Source organism: Nycticebus coucang, chromosome 3, assembly GCF_027406575.1.
Source record: "Nycticebus coucang isolate mNycCou1 chromosome 3, mNycCou1.pri, whole genome shotgun sequence".
In the NCBI taxonomy this organism is placed as follows: Eukaryota; Metazoa; Chordata; class Mammalia; order Primates; family Lorisidae; genus Nycticebus; species Nycticebus coucang.
This window is the reverse complement of record NC_069782.1, coordinates 107018047-107044565: the sequence shown is the minus strand read 5'-3', so window position 1 is coordinate 107044565 and position 26519 is coordinate 107018047. Positions and strand designations below refer to the sequence as shown.

The 26519-nt window shown below is 37.2% G+C and overlaps 1 protein-coding gene and 1 pseudogene across 3 annotated transcripts; both read left to right on the top strand.

Annotated features, from left to right (window-relative positions):
* LOC128581082 (pre-mRNA-splicing factor CWC25 homolog) overlaps positions 1–6182 on the top strand; it is a 32950-nt pseudogene extending 26768 nt beyond the window's left edge.
* On the top strand, positions 6123–25758 carry CDK1 (cyclin dependent kinase 1). Of its 3 annotated transcripts, none has more exons than XM_053585813.1 (8): positions 6123–6209; positions 8356–8417; positions 15615–15771; positions 16474–16597; positions 18389–18559; positions 22874–23037; positions 23160–23301; positions 25409–25758. In XM_053585813.1, the coding sequence occupies exons 2-8, from the start codon at positions 8381–8383 to the stop codon at positions 25505–25507; spliced, it is 894 nt and encodes a 297-aa protein (XP_053441788.1). In that variant the 5' UTR covers positions 6123–6209; positions 8356–8380; the 3' UTR covers positions 25508–25758. The 3 variants fall into 3 exon arrangements, with proteins under 3 accessions (XP_053441788.1, XP_053441787.1, XP_053441789.1); XM_053585812.1 differs by lacking the exon at positions 6123–6209 and adding an exon at positions 6243–6331; XM_053585814.1 differs by lacking the exon at positions 6123–6209 and adding an exon at positions 7231–7247.
* The last annotated feature ends 761 nt before the right edge of the window (positions 25759–26519 follow it).

Sequence of the window (26519 nt, the reverse complement as noted above, 5' to 3'; positions counted from 1 at the left end):
GCCCCATATACCGAGGGTGATGGGTTCAAACCTGGCCTCAGCCAGCTAAAACAGCAGTGGCAACTACAACAAAAAATAGCCGGGCAGGCACCATGTAGTCCCAGCCAATCCAGAGGCTGAGGCAAGAGTATTGCTTAAGCCCAAGAGTTGGAGGTTACTGAGGGGGACAGAGTGAGACTTTGTCTCAAAAAATAAATAAATAAACAAAATATGATTCCAAAAAATGTAGCCCCCCAAAAGGTAGGACAAAAAAGCATTATAAAGGTATGTCAGACAATTAATAAAAATATTATTTCATGTGAATTTTGTGATTTATGTAATTTTATAACTTTCAAAATTCTATAATTTCAATTTCTTATTCTCAATATATATTCCTCATCACACTTAAATACATACATATATATATTTTTGCGGGGGGGGCACCATGGGAAGCATTTAAGCATTTTTTTCTTTTTTTCCTTTTTTTTTTTTGAGACAGAGTCTCACTTTGCTGCCATGGTAGAGTGCCATGGCGTCACAGCTCATAGCAACCTCAAACTCCTGGGCTCGAGTGATTCTCTTGACTCAGCCTCCCAAGTAGCTGGGACTACAGGTGCTCACCACAGTGCCTGGCTATTTTTCCTTCTTTTTTTTTGTGGTTTTTGGCCAGGGCTAGGTTTGAACCCGCCACCTTCGGCATATGGGACTGGCGCCCTACTCCTTGAGCCACAGGCGCCGCCCAGTGCCCGACTATTTTTTAGAGACAGGATCTTACTCTTGCTCAGGCTGATCTTGAACTCCTGAGCTCAGGCTCGGAAAGTGTTAGGATTACAGGCATGAGCCACCACTGCACCTGGCCATTTTTTTTTTTTTTTTTTCTTATAAAGAGTCTCTTCTTCAGTTCATTCCTGTGACTATAAAAAATACCTTTGACTGGGTAATTTTTAACAACAGAAATTTATTTCTCACAGTTCTGCAGGCTGGGAAGTTCAAGATCGAGGTAATGGCAGATTTGGTATCTGGTGAGGACTATTCTCTGTGTCCAAGATGGTGCCATCTTGCTGTATCCTCACCTGACAGGAGGGCAAAAAGGACAGACTCCATGTTCTCATTTGGAAAAAGACATGAGGAGAGATCAGGCGGCTCTCTGAAGCCCTTGTTGAAAGGATGGAAATCTTGGGACTTAATCACCTCCCCAAAGCCCCACTTCATAATACCATCAACTTGGAATTTAAGTTCCAACACAAGAATTTTGGAGAGACAGGTACATTCAAACCATAGCAATCCCCAGGTGATGTATGTTTCAGGCCTTATGGAACCTGCACCTACCCTTGGCTGTATTCAGCTATGTGGATGTCCTATGGTCCCACACAACCAACATGCCCAAAATGACATTCCAGGACCTACAGGTGCCCCTTAGCCTCTCTCCAGAACAGTAGTGTTCCCAGTCTGTTGCAAAGCCACCTACTCAAGTCAACTCTGATGACCCTCTCTATTCACCAAAGTCCCAGCTCTTAAAACTATTTCACCACTTTCTCGTCTTGAAACTGATGGTACCTCCCCTAGCTCTGCACTTGTTGGCCTGCTGCCGAGCCCTGCACTGTAGTCTTGGCTCTGATGCTACCTCCCCTCCCCTCTCAGTGACTTTTCCTTTCTAACTCCACATACAACCATGTCATTCCCCTACTCACGTTTCTTTCAATTCCATCCTCTAATCCAAATCCTTTAGCGTGACCCTGAACAACCCCTCAAGATAGAGTTATTACTTAACTCCCAGCCTAGCTTAATTTTTCTGATTCTTGCTCCAGCCCCCACACTCCATGTATGATCAATAAAACATAATATAGTCCCGTTTGGGGGTAACGAAATTAATTTCAGTCACAAACACACCTTGTTCTTTATTGTTGATGTTTCAAGAAGTTCTCCCCATTCATTGGTTGCTTGGCAAACTATTTATTCTTCAAGACTTGGTCCAGAGGCCACCTCTGCTGTGAAGCCTTGCCTGACCCCCTCATCACTATGCTCCGCACACAGCAGCCTTCTCCATGTTGCACTGTAAGCTTTGCTCCCCACTTAGGTGGAAGATCCCCATCAGCTCACCCAGTGTCTTCATCTTACTGGTCCTGAGCTGGATTAATGAATCTGTCCTCCCTACTCCATGCCCAGTTCTTGAAAAATCTAGTTAGAGACTGAGGTGGAGTAACACACATGTATTTTAAGAATGAATATAAGTGGGGTATGGTGGCTCATGCATGAATTTGTAAACCTAGCACTCTGGGAGGCTGGGGTGAGTGGATTGCTTGAGTTCAGGAGTATTAGACCAGCCTGAGCAAAATGTGGAGAGAAGGGAACACTTCTACACTGCTGGTGGAATTGCAAACTCATACAGCCATTTTGGAGAGAAGTATGGAGAAACCTCAAAAATCTAAAAGTTGACCTTCCATTTGACCCTGCAATCCCATTACTAAGGATCTACCCAGAAGAACAAAAATCATTTTACCACAAAGACATTTGCACTAGAATGTTTATTGTCGCTCAATTCATAATTGCCAAGTCATGGAAGCAACCTAAGTGCCCATCAACCCATGAATGGATCAATAAACTGTGATATATGTATACCAGGGAGCATTATTCAGCCATTAAAAGATATGAAGACTTTACATCTTTTACATTTGCCTGGATGGAGTTGAAATACATTTTTCTTAGTAAAGTATTGCAAGAATGGAAAGATAAATATCCAATGTACTCCATACTAATATGAAATCAATATATAAACAATTACATGCTCATAAGGACAATACAACACTAATATAGTCCAATTTGGGGGAAGGACATTTGGAAGAAGGAGGGAGGGCATGAGGCGGGATCTCATCTAATGTGCACATTGTGAGGGTGTATAACACAGCCCTGGGTGAGCGGCTCTTCTACAAATGGAACTTTACCCTGGAAGTGAGAACAATGTAACCTAAAAATTGTACCCTCATATTAATTTGAAAAAATAAAAAAAAAACTCAAAAAAGAAAGAAAGAAAAACTAGCTGGGCATTGTGGCAGGCACCTGTAGTCCCTGTTATTCAGGAGGCTGAGACAAGAGGATCACTTGAGCCCAGGAGTTTGAGGTTGCTGTGAGTTATGATGCCATAGCACACTACCCAGGGTGACAAAAACAAAGAAAACAACAACAACAACAACAAAAAACAAAACAAAAAAAGAGAGAGAAATTTTTTTCAATGCATGTGTACAAAATATTAACAGTGATCTTTCTATCTTTTATTGGGAGCAGGAGAGTTAGGCCACAGAGGTTGTATGTGACAAACTTTTATTATCTGAATTTTACATTTTGAACTATTTAACATTTTTAACAAAATTTGAAAAAAGTCTTACGTTTGTAATCTGAAAAATGTCCAATGGTAATGATAGTTTAGCATTTTCAGTTGTGATTGAAAAATCTTGAGTCTATATAGCTTAAATTTTTCTACATTTAAAAAGAAGAAAATCAGCCTACAACAGTGTTTCTCAAACCTTTTTTTAATCTCACAGCATGCTTGAACCTATAATTTAACTCCCATGGCACACTTAAATTATGTTAATAAATAAAAAAAAAGAGTAAAATGACACTAGATTGTTATTGCAGCTCAATTTACAATCGCCACAACCTAAATGCCCACCAACTGTTCACAAGCTTGGTACATGTATACTATGGAATACTATTCAGCCATTAAAAAAGATAGAGACTTTACATCTTTTGTATTAACATGGATGGAGTTGAAACAGATTCTTTTTTTAGTAAAGAATCATAAGAATGGAGGAGCAAGAATCGAATGCTCTCAGTACTAACATGAAACCAGTAGACAATCTAATACATGCCTACATAAGAGAAAAACTCAATTCAAGGTGAGGGACAAGGGAATGAGGGAGCGGGGAGAGGGGAGGAAGGAAGGGGATGTGGGTGCTCCCACTTAATGGACACAATGTTAGGATGTATGGCACACTTCTTAGGGGCAGGACACAATTATAAGAGGGACTTTACCTAACAAATGCAAACCTTATAACCAAATTCTTTGTACCCGCAAATTAACCTTAAACAAAATAAAAAAAAACTTAAAAAAATAAAAAAAGAATATATTTAATTCTGCTTTGACTGTCTTTCAAAAACAATTTAATTAATGATCTTTAAAAATTTTTCACAGCACACCTAAGATCCTCTCATGGCATACCAGTTGAAAATCACTGCCCTGTGCCCTAGGATGGAGGTACCCTGAATTCCCTGGGCATACTATCTGGCCTCTGTGATTTACTCATGTAATTACTCCTGCTTGGAAGCCCACTCTACAATTCTTTACCCAGTGTTTGTTCAAATGTCACTTACTTTGTTAGCAGTAATAATTTCCTACTCTGTGTTCTCATCTTAGAATGTAAATTACAACTTAAATACTAGAAAAGAATTCTAAAGAATCACTGGGCTCCCCCACCCTCACCATCTCTAGTAGGAATTGTATCTTCCTCATTTTTGTGTCTGTAAATCACAATGTTGCATGTCAGATACACTGCATAGACCCTGGCCCAAAGTGTTATCAACTGTCTCTGCTAAGATGATGCCTTCAATTTATAACAACACCTGAAACTTTAAAAAGGAAGATAATGGAGTTAAATTGAAAAACAGCATTACAGCTGTGAAAGCTCGTGGTCTTCTTTATGTTGAATGTAAAATGGATATAATGCATTAGTTGGTGTTTTTTAGATGGTATAAATTGAATTCCTTGCTTCAGCCTCTCAGAATGAATATTCATTCATTAAAATAGTACCCTAAGCTGCCACAGAACAACTTGTATCTCTATAGCACTTCTCTGGGGGGAAATTTTCACTTAAAAAGCAAATTTTGGATTATAAAAGTAAATTTTAAAAGTTATTAGATTCAGGCAGGAGTTCTCAAACCTCCACCACCACTATGAATCCCAAATCCCCTGTCACCTAGAAGCAAAAAGTTGTCAAGAACGAGCAGTCATGCAAGATGATGGATGTGGTGGCTTGTTGTGTAAAAAAGTGTTCTACACTTACATGCATGCGATGTACTAGTTCTGCTCCTTATGCTAACCTGGGTCTTCTAATACACAGATTGGGCATGGCAATCTGTTATATGTCCTGTTAGGGTCAGTGCAACCTGAAATTCTTAATCCAAGGACTCATTATTTCCAGGTCTGTTTTACTGGTATGTGTGTGTTTGTTTTTTAAGGATTAAAAATGACATTTAAGCACAGAAATCTCTCTGAAGGATACGGTGGAGGGCAATCTCTTTTTTTCTCCTCAGAGAAAAGTAAATTTTTGTGTTTTAAAGAACATTTAAGGCCAGGCGTGGTAGCTTACGCCTGTAATCCTAGCACTGTGAGAGGCCAAGGCGAGAGGATTGCTTGAGGTCAGGAGTTGGAGACCAGCCTAGGCAAAGCAAGACCTCCTCTCTACAAAAATAGAAAAATTAGCGGGGAGCCTGCAGTCACAGATACCAGGGAGACTGAGGTAGATTGCTTAAACCCAGGAGTTCAAGGCCAGTTTGGGCAACATAGAGAGAAGAGCCCCCTTAAAAAAAAAAAAAGAAAAGAAAAGAAAAAAAAAATATATATGTACATTATATGTGTATATTTATGTTTTTAAAATTCTGTGAAAATATTTTAATATTTAAAAATTGTTTTCAAAATTTCAATAAACAAAAAAATTAAAATTTAAAAATGAAGTCAAAACAAAACACAGCTATATATATCATGTATATTATCATAAGTTTTTCTCTAGATTGTTGAGGCTGTCTTTTGAGTGTTCTATTTTCTCCTTAAGGAAACAAATGTGTGTCCATCCCACACATCGCTCATTTAGGAAAATATATACGCCTAACCTTAAGTATTAGAAGTAAAAGTAATGGAATCTCGATGGAAATGCAACATCACTTTTTTGCGGAGCTATTTGACCACAGTACCAGGAGAAAAAAAATAAAAAGAAAAACAGAACAGCAGACTCTCAGTGACTAGAACCAGTAGGACGACGCTTTCCTGGGATGAAAGAGAGCGCTTGCGCAGAGACTAAGTTTGCGCCCTCCCGCTTGCTTTTTCTCCAGCCGCCGTTTCCTCTTTCTTTCGCGCTCTAGTCTCCCGGGAGCCGCAGACCAAGCCTCGCTGGGCTCTGATTGGCTCCTTTGAAAGTCTACTGGTTACCTGATTGGTGAGTCCGGGACCCTTTAGCGCGGTGAGTTTGAAACTGCTCACACTTAGCTTCAAAGCTGGCTCCTGGAAGTTGAGAGAGTAGCGACGCTAAGGTGGTAGCTGCCGCCGCGACCGCCGCGGGATAAGCCGGGTAGAGTTGCTGAGGTCAGAGTCATAGGAGCCTGTGGGCGGGCATGGGGGCCTTGGAGGGCGAGTATCGAGCAGCGTGGTGGTTTCAGAAGGCCAGGCTGGGGAGCAGGGGTCTCCGTGGGTAAAGCCTGGCCTCTGGAGGGTGGGCAGGGTCTTCACTTGGGCCCAGGACCGGGGCCTGCGAGCTACGCCGGTTCTGGCTTCCGAAGAGCCTCGGGGAGCCCAGCTTGGCGGGGTTGCACGGGCGCGTGCAAGGACTGCCCAAGCCTCGGAGTTGCGGCCTAGGGTCGAGGACGGCTGTTCTCTGGAAGAGGCCACCTACCTGACTGAGGCGGCTTTCAGGTCGAGCTGGAAGGAGAATCCGTGCGCGGGTTCAATCGTGCTGAGCTCCCGCCGGCACCAGACTCGGTCCTAGGCCCGCCCCCTGAGCGTTCCTCGCTCCAGCTCCCGGGTGGAAAACAGGCCTGTTCCGGGGCCAGGTACCGGCGCCGGTCCCTAAACCCAGGCTGCCCGGGGGAAACGATCCGATGAACTTGTGGGACTCCTCGGGCTTGTCTTAGTGTTTTTGTTTTATAATTGCTGGTTGTTCAATACTATGGAATTGGCAAAAAGTAAAAAGCTGAGAAATGCCGAGAGATGGAAACATGTGGTTTAATATCCTTTAGTCATTTTTAATCTAATACTGAAGTTGCTAGTGTGCACGTCTTGTGACCTTTAAAGACATGAAGGTCTCTGTGGTTAGGGAGGTGAAACCATTGGTATTTTACATCTCTCAGCTCGTGGTACAGAGCCCCAGGAGACATTCAAAAGGCATTCTACAGCAGCATCCTTTATTTAAAATTGTTTACAACCGAGAAATGGCGTAATGGAACACAACTTTGAAATTGTGTTAAATTTTAGCTATTCGAAGTGAGCTCCGCAATTGCTTTAGGTATATTAAGTCTATTTATCGAGGAAAAAAGTGTCCTAATTTTCTACTGCCATTTTGTAAAGGTGTAACTTTTTAAGATTTACACTCATGAACAGTATGGTGCAATTTTATTCATTTAAAATGACTTACCTCTCTTTCCTTATGGATTGATTTTTCATTGAGGATGAATGTAAGAGAAATTCTTAAGGGTCAGTTAGAGTGGACTTCATAATGATTTTTTTATAGTGATGAGGTGTGTTAGAAAAATGAAGGTAATTATACGTGGCTTTCTGAAGTTACCTTGGCAAACTTACCATCTGAGGAAGTCTTGAATCTCTGGTTGTCAGTACTTTTTCACCATTCTTTGTGATTCAAGTATATAGTTTTTTTTTTACTCAGTTCTTGGCATTGTATAGAGTATAATTAGAATTTTATCTGTAGGTTTGCATTTTCCATTCTTTTCTTTTGGGGTCCTTAGTGATAATTCCTACTCTTACAAAAAGTACCTTGAAAATCTGAGCATGTTTGTCTCTGTGACTAAAAAAAAAACAAAGGAGAAAGATTGAAACTTTCAATTTGAGCAACTGTAAACAGTTTTATGTTTTTGCTGTTTTAAACAAAATTGTTCAGATGGCTGAACAATCTGACCACAATTTAGTTCTTGCCTCATGTCTTTAAAAAATAGTATTTTGAATCCTAGAAGTATCATCCAATAGTACAAATTCAGATAACATTATTTGTTGAAATACTTGGTTAGTTTCATCACAAGCTGGTACTACTTAAAAGTTTTACATAAAAAACATAATTCCGTTTTTTTTTGGGGGGGGGGAGAATAGATTAGTTGAAGTTCAACCCTTAAATTTGATGAAAGGAAGCTAAATACTACACTAGTGTAGAATATACAAATGTTTCCAATGTTTTAGAAGGTAAGAATGATGGAAAAGTCTTACTGCAGGAATCCTGTCCTTACCCTTGTAAATATTGCTTTAATATAACTAATATTTATGGAATATTTAGCACTCCAGTAGACCCTGCAGAAAATTGCTTTACATGTATTATCTTATTAATACTTAAAATTGTCCTTTGAGTTACTACCATGCAATCAAATCAGTTTTTCCCCTCATTTTAGGATCTGCCAGACTTATTGATTAACTATGGAGGATTATACCAAAATAGAGAAAATTGGAGAGGGTAAGTGATTTTAATATTATAGGTTTTAAAAATGATTTAACAATGAATGCTACAACTTTTATAACACATGTATTTATTAAAATTCAGTCTTTAAGAGATCTTTTACTAATGTGCATTAAACTGTGTTCTTTACATAATAACTCAAACACAAAATTGTTTACATTTTCAAGAGAATTGAAATTCTTCTGACTCCCTGGTAACCCTTTCTTTCACTGTCCAGTGCCCCACCTTGCCATCTTAACATTCTTCTGATATTAAACACTTAAAGCATTACTTGTATTTTGAAAACACTATTGATAACCTGTATTTTTTTTTTTTTTTTTTTGGCCGGGGCTGGGTTTGAACCCGCCACCTCCAGCATATGGGACCGGCACCCTACTCCTTGAGCCACAGGTGCCACCCGATAACCTGTATTAATATTATATATTAGAGGGAAGAGGTTAGGGCAGTAGAATTATGCTAATTTTATAATATATTTTGGTCTCTTACAATTATTGTTAGGAAAGTAAATATTTTTATCAAAACTTTGTAGGCAAGTTACAGTAATTGGTTATTGAACTAATTTAAATAAAATTTCTGTTTAGTTACCCTAAGTATAAATGACCTGTCATGTGTACATATTTAAGCTATTCTAAAACCATAACTTATATAAATTATTATTCATTCCCTTTCTGTAGGACTTTAAAGAATATTTAGATCTCTGTGGCATAAATGAGGGGTAACAATATCCTTTTGTCTGTCCCTTTCTCTAGAAATAAATGCTAAAACTTAACACAAAGATGATTTGCTAATAAAAGTACAGTTTACAGGGCTGGCTGCTGTAGATTTCTTGAGCTCACGAGTTCCAGACCAGCCTGAGCAAGAGTGAGACCCCATCTTTAAAAAAATAGCCAGGCGCTGTAGCAGTAGCCTATAGTCCCAGCTACATGGGAGGCCAAGGCAAGAGAATTGCTTGAACCAAGAGTTTGAGGTTGCTGTGAGCTATGACTCCACGGCACTCTACCAAGTGTGACAAAGTGAAACTTCTGTCTCCAAAAAAAAAAAAAAAAAAAAAGTCCAGTTTATGTAAGTCCTATTTGAAGAACATTTTTTTTTTTTTTTTTTTTGTAGAGACAGAGTCTCACTGTACCGCCCTCGGGTAGAGTGCCGTGGCGTCACACGGCTCACAGCAACCTCTTAACTCTTGGGCTTACGCGATTCTCCTGCCTCAGCCTCCGGAGCAGCTGGGACTACAGGCGCCCGCCACAACGCCCGGCTATTTTTTGGTTGCAGTTTGGCCGGGGCTGGGTTTGAACCCGCCACCCTCGGCATATGGGGCTGGCGCCCTACTCACTGAGCCACAGGCGCCGCCCCTATTTGAAGAACATTTTTATTTATATATTTAGTGTTCACTTGACAAAGAATATTAAAAAGCAAAGGGAGGAATACTGGTAGGATTTAGTAATAAAGGAATGACAAGTTGTAGGATTCTTTTTTTTAAATAGCTTTCAATTAAATACCTCTATATCCTTCAACTATTTAATTTTGGTGCTGAATTAATGAATACATTTGATTAGGGCTGTCATAGTAGCTCATGCCTATAAGCCTAGCACTCTGGGAGGTCAAAGTAGGAGGATTTCTTGAGCTCGGGAATTTGAGACCAGCCTGAGTAGAGGGAGGCCCTGTCTCTACTAAAAATAGTTGGGTATAGTGGTACATGCCTGTAGTCCCAGCTACTCAGGAAGCTAAGGCAGGAGGACTGCTTGACCCCAAGAGTTCCTTAGAAGTTGCTGTGAGCTAGGCTGAGACCATGACACTCTAGTCTGGATAACATTAAGACTTTTTTTTTTTTTTTTTTTTTTTTTAAGACAGAGTCTCAAGCTCCCCAGAGTCTGGGGAGAGTACTGTGGCACCACAGCTCACAGCAACATCAACTCTTGGGCTCAAGCTATCCTCTTACCTCAGTTTTTCTAATTTTAGGAGAGATGGGGGTCTTGATCTTGCTCAGGCTGGTCTTGAACCTGGGAGCTCAAGCAATCCACCCACCTCAGCCTCTAGGAGTGCTAGGATCACAGGTGTGAGCCATGGCACCCACCAGGACCATCTAAAAAAGAACTTTGATTAGCATGTCTAATGCTTTGTAGTGTGTGTTTCTTAAATCTCTAGACAATTCCCCCACCTCCACCCCCACAGGGATTTCTCATGCATCTTTAGAGAATTTAATGGATGCTAGTTTTAGTTTGGAATAGAAGGAGGCAGTCTTAAAGTATAAATATATTTTTCTTTAAAACAATAGAACTCTAAACATAACAGGAGAGTAATGGTTTAATTCCTGAGAAAGGTAATTTAATTGCTTCTAAAATAGAAGCAGAGTGTAATTCTAAATTTAGTCTATTATACACATATAGGGGAATCATAAGACCTTAATCTTTTTTTTTTTTTTTTTGAGACAGAGCCTCAAGCTGTTGCCCTGGGTAGAATGTCGTGGCATCACAGCTCATGGCAACCTCCAACTCCTGGGCTCAAGTGATTCTCTTACCTCTGCCTCCCAAGTAGCTGGGACTACAGGCACCTACCACAAAGCCCAGCTATTTTTTGGTTGTAGTTCTCGTTTGGCAGGCCTGGGCTGGATTCGAACCTACCAGCTCTGGTGTATGTGGCTGGCGCCTTAGCTGCTTGAGCTACAGGTGCCGAGGCAGACCCCAGTCTTTATTTATAGCAGTGTGACAGTGGCAAACCTTTAACTTCTTTGGATATTAGTTCCTGCCTCTGCAAATGGGGATAATTGGACTGACCACAAAAGATATGATTATACAATGAGAAAATATATGAAAAGTTTTTGAGTAAGTGCTTTAACTTAGAAAACCCACTGGTTCCATAACTATCTCTTTACATGATAGAACCCTTGCCAGCCTTGTCCAATGACAACTCTAATTTGGATTTCTTTGACATCTGCAGATGAGCCCTGCTATTTGGCCTATGGGCCTGTGGCAGTGGCTGTTCTTTCTACCCTTTACTTTTCATCTCCTGCACTAGTTCAAGACTATTTCATGGTCCCTTTGCTTCATCCTTAATATCCTTTTAAATTTCTATGCAGTGAGCTTCTTGAGAGCTGGGAGTTTTGTCTTATTCACAACTATTTGCCCACTGCCTGGCAAGAGCACCCAGGCCACAGGTGATAACTCAAATAGTTCATAATATCTGTTTCTTACATGATTTTTTGAACTCTTATTCTCTTTCTGGCTTATATGTATTGTTTTGAATTATTTGTTGGATATTGGCTTTTTTTTTTTTTTTTTTGAGATGGAGTCTTATTTTGTCACCCTCAGCAGAGTCCGTTGGCATCATAGTTCATAGCAACCTTCAACTCAGGTTATCCACTCACCTCGGCCTTCCTGACTGCTCAGATTACAGATGTGAGCCCCCATGCCTGGACTTGGATATTGTTTTTGAAAAATTGATTCGAAAATCATCATGACATTTTCCATACAGCATTTTCTTTTGTTTTTGTCAGGTATCTGGTCAAAGTCTAGTATTAAAATACTCATTTGAAAGTTATATTCTTGCCCTCAACTTTTTATTTTGAATGTTTCCAAATCAACAGATAAGTCGAAAGATTTATACAATGAATGTGTAATATTTTTACCAATATGTTGGTGTTTTGTCATATTTATTTTATTATCTATTTATTAGCATTTTGTGTTTATTTGGGGGGCACATTTTAATTGTAGTTATTTATGGGACACAGTTTGATATTTCAGTTCATATATATGTTGTGAAATCAGGGTAGTTATCTATTTATTAGCATTTTGTGTTTATTTGGGGGGCACATTTTAATTGTTATTTATGGGACACAGTTTGATATTTCAGTTCATATATATGTTGTGAAATCAGGGTAGTTAGCTCTGTGGTCCCCAACTCACAGGCCACACAGCCTGCATGACTTTGTTAGGAACCCGGATGCCTAGCAGGAGGTGTGAAGCTTCATCTGTATTTACAGCTGCTCCTCATTGATTGGGTCACTGCCTGGCCTCTGCTTCCTATCAGATAAGCAGTGGTAGGTGGTATTATATTCTCATAGGATCATGAGATTCCTACTGTAAACTGAGCAAGCAAGGCATTAGGTTACCTGCTCCTTATAAGTGAAATGCCTGGTGATTTGAAATGGAGATGTAATGCACTTGAATGTTTGACTCATCCCCAACCCTCCCCACCCCCCAGCAGTGGAAAAATTTTCTTCCATGAAAGCAGTCCCGGGTGCCAAAAAGTTGGGGACCACTGAGTTAGCACATCCATTGCCTTGTGCCATTTTTATCATTTTTAAGTGGGGAGAACACTCAATTGTTTTGCATTTGAGCCATCTGAATTAAGTTGTAGAGATGTTCTATACCCGCAAATACTCCTACACATATATTTTGAAGATCCACCCAATGTCATGTCTTCATTTGGCAGTTAATGCCTCAATCTTTTCTAATCCAGAAAAATCCTTGCTTTTTTTTTTTTTGATAACCTAAATCATTTTTTAAATATGTGTAGACTTTTCTTTAAATATTACAAAGTTGTCTGTTTTCTTCTGAATTATAAAAATCTGAGGGTTGTTATGCTAGTATTTGAACTTCTTCCTGCCTTAAGAAAATGTCTTTTTGATTCATACATAGTGGCTATATTCAGATGGCTTACATTTAGTAGGCATTTTATAAATATTTGTCAAGTGAAAGTTTTCTGCTGAAGGGCCTCCATTACCTGACCATATCCAACATTTTTCCTTCATTTCCTGGGATAAGTGTTCTGTTAGTCTTAGATTGATGTCCTTCCAGGGGGTTCTGTATTATGATTACTTTTACTTCTACATATAATACTATTAAGCTAATTTTTCTTTTATCTCCTTAGTCATTTAGTAAGCTACTTAAAATATTTCTATATTTAGACTGCTTATTCATTTCAAAGCACATACCATATTTTTCACGAATAATTTTTGGTGATTAACTAGTAGATGGATTCTACTTTGTTTAAATCATATTCCTATAGTCCTGTGAGAAATCATAATGGTTCTCCATTACTGAGCATCTACCCAGAAGAAAAAAAATCGTTTTATCATAAGGACATTTGCATTAGACTGCTTATCACAGCTCAATTTACAATTGCCAAATTGTGGAAACAATCCAAATGCCCACCAATCCAGGAATGGTTTAACAAACTATGGTATATTCAGTAACTAAAAAAGATGGTGACTTTACATTTTTTGCAGTAACCTGGATGGAGTTGAAACACACTCTTCTTAGTAAAGCATCACAAGAATGGAGAAGCAAGAATCCCATGTACTCAATTCTGATATAGGACAATTGATGCTAATACATGGTGGGGGGTAGGAGAATGAGGGAATAGAGAAAGGGAAGGAGGGGGTTGGGGGTCTCAGTGTGTGACACCCCTTGGGGGCAGGAGACAATTATAAGAGGGACTTAACAAATACAAGCGATGTAACCTGATTCTTTGTACCATCAATGATTCCCCAACAATAAAAAAAAGACAAATCATAATGGTTCAAAAAGAGTCAGAAAAAAGAGTACTTTGATCTCCAACATTCAATTCAATAAATAATGAGTGTTGGCCATCAGTCAATTGTTACTAATTATGAAAATTATTTACTACTGGATGAGATAGTACCCTTGAGGGAGAGGAAAGAATACTAGGAAAAAAATTAGTTATAAATTTACCATTAACTGCGTTTGGTATTATGCAAATAACTAATCTTCCTGAGCCTGCTGTAACTGTGTGCCAGTTGAGTGTACTGTTGGCATACATACACTTTTTATACTGAAACATGTAAAGAGTATTTACATTTTTACAGAAGGTTAACCTACTTTAAAGGAGCCACAGGGCTCCTTTAAATGAACAGTAGTTCATTCCTAATCCTAGCACTCTGGGAGGCCAAGGTGGGAGGATTTCTTGAGGTCAGGAGTTCCAGATAACTGTGAGCAAGAGCAAGACCCCATCTCTACTAAAAGTAAAAACATTAGCTGGGTCTTATGAATCTTGCCTGTAGTCCCAGTTACTCAGGGACTCCTGAAGCAAGATTTCTTGAGCCCTGGAGTTCAAGTAAGCTGTGATGGTGCCAACTCCAGCCTGAGTGACAGAGGAAGACTTTGTCTCAAAACAAACTAAAAGAACCTTCATGTACAGGGTGGATATAAAGTTTGTGTTCAATTTAAAATAGTTTAACATTGTAAATTGCACATGAACTTTATACATACCCTTTATTGGAATAAAGCTTATGTAACATTAGTAACTAGTCTTTCTTTATTGCTGTTTCTATTCCCTGTGTCTACCTCTTCCTCTCCTGCTATCCCTTATATTGACACTGTGGATATGAGCCTTTCCTAGTATGTAGCAGATACTGTGCTCTTTATTATTAGGTTTAATGTTTACTTTCCTTTTTTTTTTTTTGAGACGTCGCCCTTGGTAGAGTGCTGTGGCATCACAGCTCACAGCAATATCAAATTTTTTGGCTTAAGTGATTCTCTTGCCTCAGCCTCCCAAGTAGCTGGGACTACTGGCGCCTGCCACAACGCCTGGCTATTTTTTTGTTGTAGTTGTCGTTGTTTAGCATGCCTGGCCGGGTTTGAACCCACCAGCCCTGGTGTATGTGGCTGGCACCCTAACCGCTGAGCTATAGGCACCGAGCCCTTAGGTTTAATGTTTAATAAAAGCAGATGGTCTTTATCTCCATTATTTTGTGGATGAAGATTGTTGATTATGTATTTTAAGATACATATGAAAATGTTTTAAAAAGCATAAACACTGTATATAGAATTTTCTAAAAGTGTCAAGGTGACTTTTTCAGTAGTATTTCCAGAGCCCTAATCTTCACACTGTATCTTATCCCTACTTTATTGTTGGGTAAAAGACTTGTCAGGAAGTAAATTTCAACTTGCAAAAGAACCATTTTCTTCTCTAAAATGTGCTGGAACATTAATGGTCATTTAAATGTATGGGAAACTTGTAATGACTACATGAATTTTATTTCTAAACCATATACATGATAAGTTGTAGTTATTTAGTTTCTGTTTGAAAGCAAAGAGGGCATAATTATGAGTAAGATAATTCCCATCTGGCCACAGCAGACATTTCTATCTCATGTGACACCTAATGGAAGTCAATCATTTAAAAAAACTTAGTTCGTGGGGTGTGTCACATAGCAGATTATTTACTTTGTTTCAGGTACCTATGGAGTTGTGTATAAGGGTAGACACAAAACTACAGGTCAAGTGGTAGCCATGAAGAAAATCAGACTAGAAAGTGAAGAGGAAGGGGTTCCTAGCACTGCAATTCGGGAAATTTCTCTATTAAAAGAACTTCGTCATCCAAATATAGTCAGGTATGGTATAATGTCTGATGTTAACTGTTTTCCTCATACTATTTCAAATGTGAATTTCAATGTGGAAATTTTTACATTTGTTTACTTGCTGAATTGAACACAGCCCTACTATGTTGTCAATTGAAAATGCTGGGCATAGGTAAAAGAAAACAGGCTGTTAGAGGAGCTTGGTGGAGTAGGCTAGTGTTTGGGGCTAGAAAAGCAAGGTAAAGGGGCCATGGGAAAAAGGACAACTTTATCACAGAGCTTTCTCAACTGTCCCACTCTTGGAGCTCTAGTCCCTAATGGCCCCTTAATCAGAGGCCGAAGATGGGTAGCCAGGTTAGATGAAAGAGTTTTTCTTTATAAATATTTGGATTTGTATTTTGGGGCAATTGTCTTCCTAATATTCAAAGTTAGAATTTAATTGTATTTTGCTGGCTCTGGAGATAGGGAGTAGCTCTATCTCTAAGGTCAGATACTACTTTAAAACTTATTTTTATAATTTAACTTCAATGAAAAGACAAAGTGAGCAGGTAGTAGCCAACCTAGATAGTTCTAAAATTTTAGTTTTTTGTTAAGGTTTTCTCTATTAGGGAACTACCATCTCTTTCCCCACTTTTTATTATAGCCACTGGGAAATTTGTGGAAGTAGTTTTAATTTGTGAAAGAGTCAAAAATGTTTGGTGGATTTCTTTTTCATGGAATTGTTTTATTTTTCAGTCTTCAAGATGTGCTTATGCAGGATTCCAGGTTATATCTCATCTTTGAATTTCTTTCCATGGACCTCAAGAAATATTTGGATTCTATCCCTCCTGGTCAGTTCATGGATTCTTCACTTGTTAAGGTAAGAAGCTTACCTGATTTTATTATTTAAGCACTATGAATGTAAAGGGTCTATTCTGTTAAGAGTCTGTGTTTTGTTGGGGGGACCTGTGCTTGCAAAAGGTGTTAGAAAGTAAAATGGGGGCCAGGCCTTGGTCGCTTTTGAAGTACTCCCCTTGGCAAAGCTATGCACCAAGCAAGGCCAGTGCTTAGTCCAAGCAGTTTTGGAACTCTTTCTGGAATGGCCATCAGAGCTGTCATCGTAGGTACAAGGTCTGACAATTAAGTTTGCAAAGTTGCCACCATTTGCTCATGCTGGCAGCACTGTATAAACAACTTAACTTTCATAACCGTGGTGTGTCAGTAACTCACAGCTGAGTTCATGTCAACGTGTGGCAGTGTCTTGTTGAGTGGTGTTCATTATTGTTGCATGTTTTTGTGTGCTGTATGACTACAGCTCTGATGATCATTCCAGAAAGAGTTCCAAAATTGCTTTGAAAGGTAACCTGTTATCAGTGCATAGTTTCCCAGGGGCAGTACTTCAAAGGTGACCATAATGATATTGAGCAATGAGGTATTTAGCACTTTTTCTAGAATGAGTTCTTGAACTTAATTGTTAGACCTCCTATTAAAGCAATAGCATGACAGTATTTTTCTGGTCATTTTTGTCGGTCCTCGAATCCACACATACTTTTTTGTGTTTAATTTTTGATGAATTAAGATTGATTTTGAAAAAAAACAAAGATTGATTTTGGCTTAAAATCTGGGGTGCAGATTTAAATATTAAAAAACAATTTTTTTTACCAATTGTCTAGCCAGTCCTGATTTCATGTACACATAATCCCTGGCTTATGATGGTTTGCCTTACGGTTTTTCAACTATAGAATGGTATAAAAGTGGTATGTATTCAGTAGGAAGCGTACTTGTAGTATCCATACAACTATTCTTTTTTTCATTTTTGGTATGCTAATCAATAAACTGCATGAGGTAGTTAAGACTTTATTATGAAACGACCTGTGTTAGAGGATGTTGCCCAACTATAGGTTAATATTCTTAAGTGTTTTAAGTGTGTCTAAGGTGGGCTAGGCTAAGCTATGATGTTTGGTAGGTTATATAAAAAGCATTTTTGACTTATAACATTTTTAAATTACAATGGGTTTACCAAGATATAACCCATCATAATTTGAGGAGCATCTGTACTATATTTCAGTTTCAAACTTTGTTAGTATTTTCCTTTGTATACTTTACGTTTTTATAATATCCATGTTACCTTAAATGTCAGTTACATTGCCTTTGGCAACAAGTGTCTTGTAAGGGATGTGTCTCTGAACTATTAAGCAGCATCTTATGATAATTGTATCCATTTAAATATATAAGTATCTTCCATACCATCTTTTTTGGAATCAGACCAGCTTTTCCAAAGAGGAATTGAATGTGTCAGATGAAAGACAGAAAAGATCAACCTTATTCAAGATAGAAATAGAGTTGTCATAAATATATAGAAGAAAATTCAAGAAACTTTTATATAGAAAAAAATTAATGTGGAACTTAAGGATCAGGGACTAAAACTAAGTAAAAGACTAAATGAGTTAACGTGGAAATAGATATGTAACTAATTTTTTTCTTAGATATGTAAACATGACATTGTATGAAAATGGGCCTCCCACCCGCAAATGGTATTATAAAATGCCCTGAAAGTTTTGGTTATATTATTTCTCTGCACCGTCATTTCTTATATATTTGAAACAAATCAATTATTTAGGAAATCATATGTGTTATAGTTAAGTTTCTAACTTATGTATCTTTTTTTCAGAGTTATTTATACCAAATCCTCCAGGGGATTGTGTTTTGTCACTCTAGAAGAGTTCTTCACCGGGACTTAAAACCTCAAAATCTCCTGATTGATGACAAAGGAACAATTAAACTGGCTGATTTTGGCCTTGCCAGAGCTTTTGGAATACCCATTCGGGTATATACACATGAGGTAAGTATGTGTTTTTTAGTGCTTTTGAATGTGTGTGATTACTGAATTATTTAATTTATTCTTTGTTGAGTAAAGAAAGAAATAATAAATATTGCCTCTCAGCTCCAAATTCACCCTTCATTGTATACTATGTGAAAAGAACCGATTCTTTCAAATATTTTTTTTTGACGGCTGCTGTGTGGCTAAGGTTGTCAACAGAGGGTAATGGAAAGGCATTGTAAGAGGAAAGTGTTTTTCTTTATCATAGTTTTTTTTCTTTTTTTTTAAATTTAAAAATATTAAGGGAATACAAGTGTTTTTGTTACATGGGTTGCTTTTATAATGCTGAAGTCAGGGCTATTAGTGAATAAATAGTGTTCATTGCACCTGTTAGGTAGGTTTTTGCCCCTCCCTTACCCTTCTTGATTTCCAATGACCTTTATTTCTTTCTGTGTCCACTGATTAGTTCCAAATTATTAGTACATGTTGTGTTTGTTTTTCCATTCCTGAGATACTTCATCCTTGTTGTAGTTTTAAATATTCTCATTTCTTCCTGTCAATCTCATTCCTATTTCCTGTTATAGTTTAATTCTCTATATTAAATCCTCCCATTCAAATCATCATGTGGTCTGTCTCCTGATTGGACCCTCTCTGATAACATAATCAAATTGATTAAAAGAGGTTTTTTGCTTAAGGAATATCTCTGATATATTGAGAAATTACTGAATATAATTGTTTTGTTGGTGTTGTATTGCTGTTGTGGCATTTTGTTTTGTGTTTGTGGAAGGAAAGGGAACATTGTATAGGATTATTGGAAAGTATTCCGTAGAGTTATCTACTCTTGAACCCTATACTAACGAATGCGAATGCTCATCTGGTTAGATGTCTTGACTTCTTGTCCTCCCTTTGTCATTTTTCTTATGGCTATTCAAACAAATTAAGATTAATTGGTTCTTCTTGGCTTAAATGCTATTGACCTTATTAGCTTTCCTTAGTGGTGCTTTTCTTACCATTATGATAGAATAAGTATACCAAAATGGTTGGTGATTTCTAGACCATTATTAAACTGTTATTTGCCTATTTGTGTTTCTTTCATAATTTTAAAAAGTTTTAATTAAGTTGCACCATAATTGTACATGTTTATGGGCTATAGGGTAATATTTATATACACATGTACAGTGAATGATGATTAAATCAGAGTGATTTGCATTACCTCAGATGTTTATTTGTACTGAAAACATTCAAAATTCTCTCTTCTGGCTATTTGAAAATACACAATAAATTATTGTTAACTATAGTAAATTTCACAGTGCTATAAAATGATTGAACTTTTCTAGTTTATAGTTGTATCTTGTGTACATTAATCAACCTCTTCCTATCTTACCCTTGAGTGATTATTATTTTACGCTTCTTCATTGAGATCAACCTTTTTTTTTTGTAGAGACAGAGTCTCACTGTACCACCCTCGGGTAGAGTGCCGTGGCGTCACACGGCTCACAGCAACCTCTAACTCTTGGGCTTACGCGATCCTCTTGCCTCAGCCTCCCGAGCAGCTGGGACTACAGGCGCCCGCCACAACGCCCGGCTATTTTTTTGTTGCAGTTTGGCCGGGGCTGGGTTTGAACCCGCCACCCTCAGCATATGGGGCCGGCGCCCTACTCACTGAGCCACAGGCGCGGCCCGAGAATCAACCTTTTTTTAAAAAAATTTATTTTTATTATTAAATCATAGCTGTGTACATTAATGCGATCATGGGGCACCATACGCTGGTTTTACAGACCGTTTGACACATTTTCATCACTCTGGTTAACATAGCCTTCCTGGCATTTTCTTAGTTATTGTGTTAAGACATTTACATTCTACATTTACTAAGTTTCACATATACCCTTGTAAGATGCACCGCAGGTGTAATCCCACCAATCACCCTCCCTCTGCCCACCTCCCCCCTCCCTCCCCTCCGTTTCCCCCTTCCCCCTATTCTTCCGTTATAACTGGGGTATAGCTTTCATGTGAAAGCCATAAATTAGTTTCATAGTAGGGCTGAGTACATTCGATACTTTTTCTTCCATTCTTGAGATACTTTACTAAGAATATGTTCCAGCTCCATCCATGTAAATATGAAAGAGGTAAAGTCTCCATCTTTCTTTAAGGCTGCATAATATTCCATGGTGTACATATACCACAATTTATTAATCCATTCATGGATCAATGTGCTCTTGGGCTTTTTCTATGACTTAGCAATTATGAATTGGGCTGCAATAAACATTCTGGTACAAATATCTAGATCAACCTTTTTAGCTTCATTGAGAACATGTGGTATTTCTCTGTGTGTGCCTGGATGTTGTCAGGAATGACATGATTTCATTCCTTTTTATAGCTGAATACTATTCCATTGGGTATATATACCACATTTTCTTTATGTATTCATTTGTTGATGTAAACTTAGGTTTGATTCTGTATGTCGGCTATTGTAATTAGTGCTGTAATAAGCATGAGAGTGATTAGTGCTGCAATAATTATCTCTTTGTGGGTGGCTCCTGTGGCTCAAAGGAGTAGGTTGCCAGCCCCATGTATTGGAGGTGGCGGGTTCAAACCCGGCCCTGGCCAAAAACAGCAAAAAAAAAAAAAAAATTGACAATTGTTTTTTTGTTTTGCATGTGTACCCAGTGTGGGATTGTGGATCATACAATAGTTCTGTTTTTAGTTTTTTGAGTAACTTCCATACAGTTTTTCATAGTGGCTATGCTAATTTACATTCCCATCAACAGTGTATAGGAGTTGTCCTTCCTTTCTGCTCATCCTTGCTAGCATTTGTTATTTTTTGTCTTTTGATATAACCATTCCTAACTGGGATGTGATATCTCATTGTGGTTTTGATTTGCATTTCCCTGATGATTAGTAATGTCGAGTACTTTTGGCACATGCTTTTTGGCACATACGTATGTCATTGTTTGAGAAATGTCTATTCGGATCATTTGCCCATTTTTCATTGGATCATTTGGTTTTTTGCTGAAGAGTTGAGTTCCTTGTATATTTTGGATATTAATTCCTTGTCAGATGAATAATTTGCAAACATTTTCTTTTAATCTACAGGTATCTCCTCACTGTTGTTTCCTTTGCTGTGCAGAAACTGTTCATAATCCCATTAATATAAATCCCATTTGCCTATTTTTGTTTTTGAGGTCTTACCATAATTTTTTGACCCAGGTCAACATCCTGAAGTGTTTCCCCTTTGTTTTCTTCTAACAGTTTCATAGTTTCAGGTCATAACAGTTAAGCCTTGAATCCCCTTCCAGGTGAGAGATAGGGGTCTAGTTTTATTCTTCGGTATATGCATATTGAGTTTTTCCAGCACCATTTTTGAAGAAATTGGCCTTTTCCCCAATGTATGTTTTTAGTAGTTTGGTCAAAAATCACTTGGCTTTAAATATGTGGATTTATTTACTTTTGAGTTTTTTATTCTGTTGCATTGGTCTATGTTTGTATTAATGCAGGTACGATGCTGTTTGGGTTGCTATAGCTTTATACTACAGTATATTTTGAAGTCATAGTGTGACTCCAGCTTTGTTGTTTTTGTTCAGCATTGCTTTGACTATTCATTTTAGCAGCATTAATTTTTCCAGTTCTTGAACATGGGTTATCTTTCCATTTTTTTCATCAATGTTTCATTGTAGAGATTGTGCATCTTCCTTAACTCTATTCCTAGGTATTTTATTTATTTTTGTAACTATGGTAAGTGGGATTGCTTTTTTGATTCCCTTTTTTTATACCTTTTCTGGTGTATAGAAAGGCTATTGGTTTTTGTATGTTGATTTTGAGTTTATGTCCTGCAACTTTGTTAAAATAGTTTATTTGAAGTTCTAAGGGTCTTTTTTTTTTTTTTTTTTTGGTACAGTTTTTCTATATATGAGATCTCTGTCCATGGAGACAATTTGACTGACATATTTCTAATCTGATTGCCCTTTATTTCTTTCTCATGTTTCTTATATATTTTATAATGACAAAAATCATTTATCATTTTAACATATAAACATACCTGTACTTTGTACATTATCACCCCAAATCTGTTGTTTTTTTTTTTTTTGGTGGGGAGAGATAAGGCTCTGTTTAACCCTTTTGATCCTATCACTTTAGTGATTTGAAAAGCAAGAAAAGATTTATGTTTTTAGCTGACTTTTTCTTTGATGAATTGACCTTAGAAATTCATCTTTGATTTTGTGTACTTAATCAACTAAAAAAGTATTATCAGTGGCAATCATACAGCTTTCTATTGTTTTAAATTTAGGTAATTTAGTGTATCACGTTTATTCAATGTAAAAATTTGCTTTGTAATAGGTAGTAACACTCTGGTACAGATCCCCAGAAGTATTGCTGGGGTCAGCTCGGTACTCGACTCCAGTTGACATTTGGAGTATAGGCACCATATTTGCAGAATTAGCAACTAAGAAACCACTTTTCCATGGGGATTCAGAAATTGATCAACTCTTCAGGATTTTCAGGTATTTTTGTTTTATACCTAAGCTACTCAAAACTTTTAAGTTAAATAATAAAGGCAACATATGTGTTACAATGAGATTATATTCATGCTTTAACTAAGAATTTGTTTTTCTATGGTTTTTAGAGCTTTGGGCACTCCCAATAATGAAGTGTGGCCAGAAGTGGAATCTTTACAGGACTATAAGAACACATTTCCCAAGTGGAAACCAGGAAGTCTAGCATCCCATGTTAAAAACTTGGATGAAAATGGCTTAGATTTGCTCTCGGTAAGGAGTGTCCTTTATGTTGATTTTAACATCATTGATGATTCTGAATAATTTTAATACTTTCTTTTACCTAGGAATTAGGAAGAAAGCAACATTTATTGAGCTTGGTGTCTGTTGTATTACTTATATACCTAGCTCCCGTTTAGGTATCAAGAAACACTAGTGGTTTTGAGAGGAGGATTTACCATTAGTACGGTTTTTTTGGTTTGTTTTTGTTTTTAAAGACAGGTAGCTATGAACACAGGAGAGTCTAGGGTTAATCACGTTTTTATTATTTATAAGTTGCTGAATTGTAGTTTCCTTTCCAACTTTTTTGTCTCTATTAGTTTATTCTAAAACATGTTTTCCTTACTGCTTGGTATTTTTAGTTATTAAAGTTATTTGCTTCATGAAGTCCATTTTTCAGTTTGTACCTAGTTTCTTCATCAGAAAGATTAGAAGGACTAATGTAGTTAAAAATCTTTCCCCTCTGTTTTTTTTTTTTTTTTTTTTTTATAGAGACAGTGTCTCACTTTATGGCCCTCGGTAGAGTGCCGTGGCCTCACACAGCTCACAGCAACCTCCAACTCCTGGGCTTAAGCGATTCTCTTGCCTCAGCCTCCCAGGTAGCTGGGACTACAGGCGCTGCCACAACACCCGGCTATCTTTCCCCTCTTTAATTGGTGTTCTCTATTAACACTTTTTTCCCTTATAAACATGAAAAATTAAAATCTGTTAGGGTAAAAAAGAAATTATGCTAGGCCTGCTTCAAGAAGCTTGTTTTAGAATAGTATTGAAATTTTTGAGATTTTAGAAGGAACCAATTTTATGAATTCTAGTAAATAAAGTTTTATCAGGTTTAAACAAAGAAAAAAATTTATTGTATCATCAAACACATCTTTTGATTGACCTTTAGGCATCTTTCACAATTTAGTAATCATTGTACCACCAAATTAAGCTCAGATTTCCGAAAAATCAAATACTGTAAATAAGATTTTTCAGTGTAGCCATACTTGACATCTTGCACTATGTAATTCTTTGATCTGGCCCTGCCTGCTGCGTTTTAGCATGCTTAGCAGCATCACCACCCTGTACCCCTGTACCCTGTAGATCCCAGTGCACTCTCCCCAGTTACGACAACCAGAGAAGTCTTATTAAAAGTCCACTGAGGCACAGAATCTGTACCAGTTGAGAACCATTACCATGAATCATAAATTAGACTTGGTTTCAATTTTGAGCTTTATTATTCCTAAGCTGTATGAACTTGGGCAAGTTACTTCCCCTAAGCCTCAATGTTTTCATTTGTAAAATGGGACTATTATCTACCCTCTGTTGCGAGGATTAAGCAGCATGATGTTTGCAAAGCACTTCATATAGCGCTGAATACATTGGCATTCAAATGTAACTGGTTAGTAAAAGTATCTCTAGTTGATTTCGTTTTCTTTAAGCTTAACATTTCTTTAAGATGAATGTTAAACTTTATCTAGCTTTTTCTGGTGTTGTGTAAATTAAATTTAATACCAAGTTATCTGGCCATAATTCATTTAGTGACTTATTTTTAGCTATGTTTACAACTTACTGTGCTGTGGATTTTTTGTTTGTTTTTCTTTTGAAACTTGTTGGAAGCTACATCAGAAACCACTATAACTAATTGCTACCATTTCAAGAGTGTTGTAAATAACTCATATGGCCATTCATTCTCAAAGTAAATATAATTAACTCGATATCTTTTCTAAATTTGTCTTGATTTTAAAGCTATCTCTGGATTCTTGTATCTTAACATCAGATGACAAAAAGGTTTTTGAGATATCTATGATTTATGGAGTAGATTATTCTAGATTTAGAGCAGTGGCTCTCAACCTTCTTAATGCCACAACTCTTTAATACAGTTCCTTTGGGTCGCGACTCACAGGTTGAGAACCGCTGATCTCTAGAGGGTAAAATGTGGTTTCATGTTATTTATGTTATTTCAACCATTTATGTGGTTTCATGTTAAACTAATGGAAATGTTCATCTAGTGGAATTTTACTCTGATTATTAGTTTTGCTTTATTGGTAGAAAACTTATGGCTTTATGGAGTTTTAAAAAATGATTAATTTCCTAAATAATTTTTTTCCTCTTTTTCTAGAAAATGTTAGTCTATGATCCTGCCAAACGAATTTCTGGCAAAATGGCATTGAATCATCCATATTTTAATGATTTGGACAATCAGATTAAGAAGATGTAACTTTCTGACAAAAAGTTTCCACGTTCCAGATAGTTGTATTTTTACTGTTAACTCTATTTTTGTCTTGTATATTTTTCTTTTCTTTGTTGTAAAACTTATGCTGTACTTCATCTTCTAATTTCAAAAATATAACTTAAAAATGTAAATATTCTATATGAATTTAAATATAATTTGTATATGCGTGTAGATCTCACTGTAACAACCGTTTGTTACTATAATAAAACTATAATTCTGGTATTGATGTCAGGAATTGGGAAAAATTTGAGCTAGCTTAAATCATCCTAATCTTCATGACATGTTGTCCTATTTTCCTGCAGTCAGAGAACTACTAAGGTAGGAAAGTGTGCTAAGGTCAAGTTTCATAATGCTTTGAAGTATTTTATGCTCTGCTTGTTTAAATTTTCATGTCCGTTTTTTTGCCAGATAGTAACTATACAGTCTGCCTAAAGGTGAATATTTTTCTAGTGATATTTCAATTTATGACCTAAATGTTTTAGGATTCAGGATGAGAACACAATACATATTTTCAAAATGATGCTGAATTTACAGGAGTTTTCAGTAACTTATAAAACTAACATTAGAGCATGCCAGAGCTTGCTAAGTTTTACAATTAAAGATCAAGGGATAGCCACAGCAGGGTAAAACAGTTTTGAAAATTTATGAACCATTCTATTTTTAGGTAGGTTATGAAAGCATTTTGTCTAAGTGAATTCTTATGGCTTGATCAGAAGTAATAACTGTAGGAAAGTGTTGCTTGTCTTGGCTTTCAAGTGTGAGTTAAAAATAATTGCAAATTTTGACAGTGTTAGTAGCCTTCTGAAAAGGTTCTAATATACAGGCATTTAGTTAAAATCACTAGCTTTGGGAATTGAATTGTTTAATAATGCTGCACATTGTAATTCTTACTGATTAGCAGCCTAATTTATTTACCACAATCAAGAGAAATACAAAGTAGTTTTATTGCTTTTTTTTTTTTTTAGTGTATATCTATTTCTACCCATAACTCCTATTA